This window comes from Thalassophryne amazonica, chromosome 19, assembly GCF_902500255.1.
Source record: "Thalassophryne amazonica chromosome 19, fThaAma1.1, whole genome shotgun sequence".
Lineage (NCBI taxonomy): Eukaryota > Metazoa > Chordata > Actinopteri > Batrachoidiformes > Batrachoididae > Thalassophryne > Thalassophryne amazonica.
Window position 1 is genome coordinate 2,455,503 of NC_047121.1, and position 10,084 is coordinate 2,465,586.

The 10,084-nt window shown below is 44.5% G+C and overlaps 1 protein-coding gene across 2 annotated transcripts in view; it reads right to left on the bottom strand.

The window, feature by feature from the left end:
* alkbh1 (alkB homolog 1, histone H2A dioxygenase) overlaps positions 1–8,652 on the bottom strand; it is a 75,019-nt gene extending 66,367 nt beyond the window's left edge. For both annotated transcript variants that reach the window (XM_034159649.1, XM_034159648.1), the window contains exons 1-2: positions 8,509–8,652; positions 5,807–5,915 (exon numbers count right to left, since the gene is read on the bottom strand). In XM_034159649.1, the coding sequence (XP_034015540.1) occupies positions 5,807–5,915; positions 8,509–8,649 (250 nt within the window). In that variant the 5' untranslated portion in view covers positions 8,650–8,652. The remainder of the gene's footprint in view (positions 1–5,806; positions 5,916–8,508) is intronic.
* Between the last annotated feature and the right edge of the window lie 1,432 nt (positions 8,653–10,084).

Here is a 10,084-nt window from a genome sequence, read left to right on the forward strand (position 1 = left end):
GGGGGCAAAGCTCTCGATTTACCAATCAATCTACGTTCCGATCCTCACCTATGGTCATGAGATTTGGCTCATGACCGAAAGAACGAGATCACGAGTACAAGCGGCCGAGATGAGTTTCTTCCGCAAGGTGGCTGGGCGCTCCCTTAGAGATAGGGTGAGGAACTCGGTCACTCGGGAGGAGCTCGGAGTCGAGCCGCTGCTCCTCCACGTCGAAAGGAGTCAGTTGAGGTGGCTCGGGCATCTTTTCCGGATGCCCCCTGGACGCCTCGCTGGAGAGGTGTTCCGGGCACGTCCCATTGGGAGGAGGCCCGGGGGAAGACCCAGGACACGTTGGAGGGACTACATCTCTCGGCTGGCTTGGGAACGCCTTGGGGTTCCCCCGGAGGAGCTGGGGGAGGTGTGTGTGAATCGGGAGGTCTGTGCGGCTTTGCTTGAGCTGCTGCCCCCGCGACCCGACTCCGGAAAAAGCGGAAGAAAATGGATGGATAACTTCTCTTCACTGGTTCCCTGTTAATTCCAGAATAGAATTTAAAATTCTTCTTCTTACTTATAAGGTTTTGAATAATCAGGTCCCATCTTACCTTAGGGACCTCGTAGTACCATATCACCCCAATAGAGCGCTTCGCTCTCAGACTGCAGGCTTACTTGTAGTTCCTAGGGTTTGTAAGAGTAGAATGGGAGGCAGAGCCTTCAGCTTTCAGGCTCCTCTCCTGTGGAACCAGCTCCCAATTCAGATCAGGGAGACAGACACCCTCTCTACTTTTAAGATTAGGCTTAAAACTTTCCTTTTTGCTAAAGCTTATAGTTAGGGCTGGATCAGGTGACCCTGAACCATCCCTTAGTTATGCTGCTATAGACGTCGACTGCTGGGGGGTTCCCATGATGCACTGTTTCTTTCTCTTTTTGCTCTGTATGCACCAATCTGCATTTAATCATTAGTGATCGATCTCTGCTCCCCTCCACAGCATGTCTTTTTCCTGGTTCTCTCCCTCAGCCCCAACCAGTCCCAGCAGAAGACTGCCCCTCCCTGAGCCTGGTTCTGCTGGAGGTTTCTTCCTGTTAAAAGGGAGTTTTTCCTTCCCACTCTAGCCAAGTGCTTGCTCACAGGGGGTCGTTTTGACCGTTGGGGTTTTACATAATTATTGTATGGCCTTGCCTTACAATATAAAGCGCCTTGGGGCAACTGTTTGTTGTGATTTGGCGCTATATAAAAAAATTGATTGATTGATTGAGTGGACCATGTTCTCCACCTCCACTGTCAATGCGGCCACTCGTAGCTATGGTCGCAAGGTCTCTGGTGCCTGTCGCGGCGGCAATCCCCGAACCCGTTGGTGGACACCGGAAGTAAGGGATGCCGTCAAGCTGAAGAAGGAGTCCTACTTATCTTTGTTGGTAGGTGGGATCCCAGGGGCAGCTGACAGGTACCGGCAGGCCAAGCGTGCCGCAGCCCATACGGTCGCAGAGACAAAAACTCGGGTCTGGGAGGAGTTCGGGGAGGCTATGGTGAAGGACTATCGGTCGGCCTCAAAGAGATTCTGGCAAACCGTCTGACGCCTCAGGAGGCGGAAGCAGCTCTCCACCGGCACTGTTTACGGTGCGGGTGGGGAACTGTTGACCCTGACTGGGGATCTTGTTGGGTGGTGGAAGGAGTACTTCGAGGATCTCCTCAACCCCATCGTCACGTCTTCCGAAGAGGAAGCAGAGACTGGGGACCCAGAGGCGGACTCATCCATTACCCAGGCAGAAGTCACCGAGGTGGTTGGAAAGCTCCTCGGTGGCAAGGCTCGTGGGGTGGATGAAATCCGTCCTGAGTACCTTAAGTCTCTGGATGTTGTGGGACTGTCTTGGCTGACACACCTCTGCAACATCGCGTGGAGATCGGGGACAGTGCCTCTGGATTGGCAGACCGGGGTGGTGGTCCCTCTGTTTAAGAAGGGGGGCCGGAGGGTGTGTTCCAACTATAGGGGGATCACACTCCTCAGCCTCCCCGGTAAGGTCTATTCCAGAGTACTGGAGAGGAGAATTCGATCGATGGTCGAACCTCGGATTCAGGAGGAGCAGTGTGGTTTTCGTCCTGGTCGCAGCACACTGGACCAGTTCTACACGCTCCATCGGGTGCTCGAGGGTTCATAGGAGTTCGCGCAACCAGTCCACATGTGTTTTGTGGATCTGGAGAAGGCATTCGACCGTGTCCCTCAGGGGAACCTTGTGGGGAGTGCCCCGGGAGTACGGGGTCCTTTGCTAAGGGCTATCCAGTCCCTGTACGACCGCAGCAGGAGCTTGGTTTGCATTGCCGGTAGTAAGTCAAACCTGTTTCCAGTGCACGTTGGTCTCCACCAGGGCTGCCCTTTGTCACCGGTTCTGTTCATTATTTTTATGGACAGAATTTCTAGGTGCAGCCAGGGTGTAGAGGGGGTCTGGTTTGGGAACCACAGAATCTCGTCTCTGCTGTTTGCGGACGATGTGGTTCTGTTGGCTTCGTCAAATCAAGACCTTCAGCGTGCACTGGGGTGGTTTGCAGCCGAGTTTAAGGCGTCCGGGATGAAAATCAGCACCTCCAAATCCGAGGCCATGGTCTCGATTTACCGATCGATCTACATTCCGATCCTCACCTATGGTCATGAGATCTGGCTCATGACCAAAAGAACAAGATCGCGGGTACAAGCGGCCGAGATGAGTTTCCTCCGTAGGGTGGCTGGGCGCTCCCTTAGAGATAGGGTGAGGAGCTCGGTCACTCGGGAGGAGCTAGGAGTCGAGCCGCTGCTCCTCCACGTCAAAAAGAGTCAGTTGAGGTGGCTCGGGCATCTTTTCCGGATGCCCCCTGGACGCCTCGCTGGAGAGGTGTTCCGGGCACGTCTCATTGGGAGGAGGCCCCGGGGAAGACCCAGGACACGCTGGAAGGATTACATCTCTCGGGTGGCTTGGGAACGCGTTGGGGTGCCCTCGGAGGTGCTGGGGGAGGTGTGTGTGGATCAGGAGGTCTGGGCGGCTTTGCTTGAGCTGCTGCCCCCGCGAACCGACTCCGGATAAAGCGGAAGAAAATGGATGGATGGATGATTTCATTTGATTTATATTTCCTATCGGCTTCAATAGTTCTAAATTTTAAAAACTGCTTATACAATAAATTTTTCTTTTTACATGCATTCAGGTGTCTCTTTGTTACCCAAGGTTTATCAGTCCTTCGTGTATCTCCAGTTTTTGACACCCACGGACAATGTTTAGCATACAGATTAGATACAATAGAAATAAATGATTCATATGATTCATCAACATCATCACAGTAAATTTCATACCAATTCTGGCACAATAAATCCTTTCTGAGGTTCTCAATATTAACATTAGTTATTTTCCTAATAAAATGTACAGTTTTTGTTTGGTGCATGCTGTCCACTGAAGTCTCCACAGACAAACAAAAGCTTGTTATTATTAATTGTGTTGTACATGTCAGTCAGTCTATCCGCAAAAGTATTGATATCTGATCCTGGAGCTCTATAAACACAGCTTATAATTATATATTTTTTACATTTAATTTCAACTGTAACACATTCCATGATATTATCCAAGGAGAATGACATACTTTGTATAATTTCACATTGGTGATTAGAACTTACATAAAGTGCCACAACATCACCTCATTTATTCTTCCTGTTTATTGCAAAAAAGTCATATCCCTCAAGCTGAACATCATCCTCCAGCTCCTCTCTCAACCAAGTCTCAGTAATAACTATAACTGAAAATTGCTTGTTAGATATTCTTAAATAGTCCTGAATTTTAGAGAAATTTGTAAGGAGACTTCTACTTTTAAAATATATAATAGAAAAAGTCCCATTTATCAAAGAGTAACCCTTCAATTTCTCTTCAGTGAAATATTTAGAATTTTGAATAATATTTTCACGAAAAAAAAAACAATCTGGGTCAATATTATTTTCAAGGTTATGAAAACTGTGTTCAGTATCTTCAAAGATTTTTAAGCTTGACTCCTGCACAAAAGTTCCATCATCAAATGATGAAAAGCATCCATAAGGTTAGTCATTGATCATATTTATGATTTTCACCATATTGTTTCATTGTTTACACCTTTGTTCAGTTAAACTTGCTCAAATCATATTCATCTTTAATGCACAGGGTTTTAGCCTCTTCTGGTGTCCCGTTTAGTTTAATATAAATTTTGCAATTTAATGTCCATGTGGCCTGTATCTTGTTTTGCTTTTTTAGGAGTCGAGCTTGTCTTGTAAGGTCTGAATTCTTTTTGGTCAAGTGTTCATTTATGTACACATGAGTTCCCTTAAGTTTTTTTGCTTGAGAACCGCAATCTTCTGTTTCTATTTACAAACCTCAACACTGTGACTTTAGATTGCATTTGACCTCTCCGGGGTAAAAGGTGACAGTTTTCAATGTCTCCAGAGTTTATCAAAACTCCTTTAGCACTCAGAAATGAGATCACCTGTTCCTCCAGATTGGTTGTCCAACTCAGAGGGCTCCCCTCCTGGAGCCACTGCTCTTGCATAACTCCGAGGTTTAATGTCCAAACCCGTGATGAGGAGGTCATTTGACCTAGTCTGTTGCTCAAGGTCAGCAATGCGATTTTCCGTAAGTTTTACTGACTTGTCCTTCTCTTCATTCGCCTTTTGTAATTCAGCAACTTGCTTTGTTCCAGTATTTTAGTTGTTGCTGTGAAATAATTTTTAATTGATCCTCTTTAATAGGTTTCATTTGTGCCGACATCTCATTTAACATTAGTCATGTGAATTAGTCACCTGGGAAATCTGCCATTGTCTGTCACCTCATGTAGCAGTAACCACTGGTAACCACCAGAGAGCAGCACAACACAAAGATTTCCTTTAAGGCCAACAGGCAGATAAATCATGGTAAATGTCTTTTTGAATCAGTTTAAAAATCTGTGGCTCTTTGATGACTCAAATGTGGACATCAACAGTTGACTATCAGAATGTCATCAAACAGGTGACCTTTGAGCCTGTGTTTATCTTTCTACAAATCTGAAGTCAACATGGAAAACCACATCATGACCACACCGGATCAAACGGCTGTCATTAATAAGATAAATTACACTAAATACCCAAATGTGGCTCAAGATTTTAAATAATTACACTGGTCAAAAAAAAAAAAAAAAAAGACTTTGAGGACTGATTTAGGGTAATTTTGGGGTGCTGAATCTAAGATCAGATTTCGGAACATGCAGATTTTTGCAATCTGCATGTTCCGTATTGATGGATTACAGACGTTACTCATTCACTCTCAAGTTTGATGCCACTAATGGCACAAAAGCAGCTTCCAAAGCAGAATGTTTAAACCAGGTTTGTGAAATGTGAACAAAGAGCCGTAATATTGTTCATGGCGCTGAAGAGGTGTGTGAGATGGCAGCTTTTACTTCAACGCTTGGCACGAGAAATATGTTTTCATATTTCAAAAACGTGCCCAGTCTTACTCAGGCTTCACTGGGATTGGTTGTGTTTGCATTAGTTCTAGTGACTGTGACACTGCCGCTTCTTGCAGGGGCTGTAAGAGCGAGCTAACACAATTTAATATCTAAACATGTACTAACACAACCACACCTGATCGTGCAAATGAAAAACAGGGGAATTTCAAAACAATTTCAATCATTTACATTTTTTAATGCAACTGGCTCTTATGGCTGTGGCGGGTTGTTTTGTTTTTCCATCAGTATCATCGTCATCAGGTGACTAATCCCATCGTGAAAAGCAGCACGACCAGCAGAGTCTACAGCCTGCTGGGCGTGTGACACGGTGCCTCACTCTCTCACTGCAGGCAGCCTGACTTTATCTACCTGGATACCCGCAGAGGCCGAAGGCTCGCCAGTCCTTGACAGGGTGTAATCCAACCTGAGCAGCATCAACATCTGTCAAAGCAGCAGGGTCCAGTCTGGCCGGAATGATCTGCACGCACGCACGCGCACACACACACACACACACACACACACACACACACACACACACACACACACACACACACACACACACACACACACACACACACGGCTGATTCCAACAACTCGACCACCAGAACACCCAACCATGTCCATCCCAACGCCCACAAAAACACTCAAGTTCACCTTTTCAAAAATAATGTTCAAGTGTCTCAGTGTAAGCAGGCCACCTGCTGGGTTGAGCAAAAGAAATTCCTGCTACAATTTGCCAGAAGGCACATGGAAGACAGGAGCCTAGATTTGACCTCTCTCATCTAAAGATCCTTCTTCTCTCTTCCACCATGAAGCTGTGTGACAGATAAAAATGCATAGTTTCTCTAATCACAGCCATAGAAGCCTGTAACTGCCTGAGTGCAGTCTGGGTGTCTTGGTGGCTTCCCTCACTAGTCTCCTTCTTGTACGGTCACTCAGTTTTTCACACAGATTTACCACACAGCACAACACTGTTTGTCCATCTGAATGACTGATGGAAATGAAGTCTAAAGCCTGGGTCCCACCGAATAATGAAGGATGAAGAAGGAGCCATGCAGCATGTTTTCTTTGCTATGAGAGGGTTTCTTCAACTATCATGGGAGTTTCATGGCTCTGAGTGGCTCTTAGAGGCATTATCTTCAGTTAACAAGGCTCCTCTCTGAGCGTGGCGCTAATTTCAAGAAGTTCAAAATTTAGCAACAAGAGCAGGGGTGGTGGCCAAGTGGTTAATGCGCTTGGTTTCAGTTCAGAAGGTTCCGGGTTCAAATCCCACCCCTGCCACATTTCTCCATGTAATGTGGAGTTGCGTCAGGAAGGGCATCCGGCGTAAAACTTGTGCCAATTCAACATGCAGATCCACCTTGGATTTGCTGTGGTGACCCCGAGTGCAAACAAGGGAGAAGCCGAAGGGACTTACTCAAAATTTAGCAACAACAGCGTGGCGCAGTTTGTATACGAGTTACTGCGACAGCTTAGAGGCAGTTGCGTGGTGCTTACGAGGCTGTCAAAGCCCGTTATCCATGCACCTGGCACATTCGCAGGACCTGAGAGGCTTTTTTTTTTTGGAAAAGTGGCCACCTCATTCTGTATGCAGAATGGCACCGCGCGCAAAAGAGCGCTTTTGCAGAAATAAAGGGACGAACACAAAGTTAAAAGTGGAATCACGTTGTAAAAATAATTGTGTTTAAAGCCAGGGAAAAAATAAAGCCAGCAAGCCACGGATGGAAAGAGCACAGAGGCGGTTCTCCATAAAAGGACAACAGCAGCGCACGCGCAAAAGAGTGATTTTGCAGAAATAAACAGACATACATAAAGTTTTGTGTGTTTAAAGCAGCAGAAGAAAAGCCAGAGAGCTGCGGAGGCAGCAAGGAGCACAGAGGCGGCTCTCCGGGAACCCGTGGTTCGGGTCTAGCTGGTCTGGTGCATTATAGGTGGACAGCAGCCTGGCGCACAGCGCACAACTGCGGAACTGTGATGGAGTGTCTATTTTTGGACTGCGTTTAAAAAAAAAAAAAAGGGACATCTTTAAATGCTGCTGTGAATCTGTGAATTGAAAACCCACACTTTGAAGGGACTAGGTGTGGAAGGGCTGAAGGTTTGAAACAAACTCATGCCTAAAGGTGCGCCAACATGGTGTTATCATGGCGCTATCATGGCACTACGTGGCTTAGTGTGGCTGATGTGAGCCATTCGAGGCTGTAATGACTGGTCGGTTGTGGCTCACTAGAGGCTGCTACGTGGCACATGCAGGGTACAGAGAGGCACATAGTGTCACCTTCATAGTGGATATGTGGTAGATGAAAACGTGGGTCATTCTTCGAATAATCGTAACACACCCAGGTCCTTCTTCATCCTTCATTATTCAGTGGGACCCAGGCTTAAGAAAACGTTCCCGTCACTGAGATCTTCCAGTGAGGTTTGGCTTGTTGGTGCTGAAGTCTGCTCTCATAATATACTCCATTTGTGGTTTCTTGGTCATGCACTGATTTTGCTTTGTGAAACTTTATCCGACAAAAGATTTCAGATCAATTTTTTTTTTAGCAAACTCATGTCATAGTAATAGATGATACAGTAAGATATCTGAAGCCAAGACATATGAACTAACCTTGGACATATTTATGGCAAAACCTCAGTTTGAAATATGTTTGTATGTCATTAAGTTGATAAAAGTGTCCCAAATGAGCCAACGAATCAGGAAAAAATAGTTTTGTGTCAACCACAATAAGTTTGATGTGCTCTGTGAAAATATAGACTTTACTTCTTCATAAATAATTGATGAAAAGAATGAAACAACTATTACAACATAAACTAAGCCAATAATAGACCGACAGGCAACATTAACTATAAATTATAAAGAACACCTCTTTATAACTAATAATCTTCAGGACATATGTTTATAGACACAACAGATGACGTTTATTTGTAAATGAAGCTGTTCTTTGGCCGCCAGATGTCGCTGGAACGAATTTTTTTTTCTGAATCAAGATTCATTTGAATCGAGCTGTGAAACGTTATTTCAGTTCTTTCCTGAAAAACAACGCGGATAAAATAGTTTTAAAAACGTTTGTCACCTTATCGCTGGGCCGCGCTGTGGAGAAATCAATGACGTCACTGAAGTCAGGAGGCGGATTTCTGCGTTTATAAAACTTAAATAATGTTCTAAATGAACCTTCCCCGGCCAACATGACACCCGCTGCTGCCGTCTTCCTCATCACGAGTGCAGGGGGCGGGGCTTCTTCTTCGAAACGACAGAAATCACATCATCATTATTACTACTACTACTACTACTACTACTACTACTACTACTAATAATAATAATAATAATAATAATAATAATAATAATAATAATAATAATAATAATATCAAGAAGCAGGTTGCAGTTTCGGGACATTTCATGCTACACCGCCACCTAAGGCTGTGGATGACCATACTTTTGAATGAATTTGAATTAAAAACTTTAAAATTTAAATTAAAGGTCCGCAAATACTATTCTCTAGCAACGTACAGTTTTAAAGGATTACTCATAAGGGTTTTTTTCCGCTCAAACACTACTTTGTTTTAAAACGTTTATTCTAAATACAACATATAGTTTTAAAGTCTTCCACCAAAATCAGAGAGAGTACGTATAATGTCTTCTTCCTTCGTCTGCTCCCGTTAGGGGGCGCCACAGCAGATCCGTCATTTCCATCTCACCCTGTCCTCTGTATCTTCCTCTGTCTCTCCAACCACCTGCATGTCCTCCCTCAGCACATCCATAAACCTCCTCTTTGTCCTCCTGCCTGGTGGCTCCATCCTCAGCATCCTTCTCCCTATATACCCTGGGCCCCTCCTCTGCACATGTCCAAACCATTGATTTCTATATAACACTGGACCGCTCACTGGTCAATATTTTTGAAGCAAACCGGCCGCCATATTATCACTCACATGTGCCGCTCCGGAATGCAACTTTATTCTTTGTGATTCTGCAAAACAAAACAAACAAACAAACACAAAACCTTCATGTGCAGCTATAAACGGCGCAAATCGCCAGTTCAAAGGTTGTGGACGAACATTTCACCTGTGAGTATGATTGAAATGGAAAGTAATGAACAATAATTTGAAGAGTTCTATCCCTTATTCCAGCATATAGGCAGAGATAACAATAATAATAACAATAATAATATAATAACAATAAGAAGAAGAATTGACGTGTGTAGCCACATGTTGAGTTTTATGTTGGACACACTAATTTAAGACATTTATTAGGTCTGCTTGTGCATAGTTTTGGAGCTTTAGGCGTGGTTGCTATGAGCTTTATTACTAATATTACGCTGAAGCTCATAGAGCTGTGTGTAATAAATATTGTCACTGCAGGAAAAACCAACTCTCCTGTAACTTATTCAGTGGTGTTTTATTCTTTCAGTGCAAAATAAATTCCACTATTGCTATATTATCCATCAGGACATTAGTGCCCCTCACAAAGAACCAAATCGATATATTCCTCATTTTGAATTTATTGAAGGTCACGTTGAAAACCAGGCCTGAGTCTTCACAGACAGCATCCATTTTGTGCATGACGGCAAAGATGGCTCGCACAACACTTTTATACAAAGATAAAGATAAACTTTATTGATCTCACAGAGGAGAAATTCATGTTACGTCAGCTAA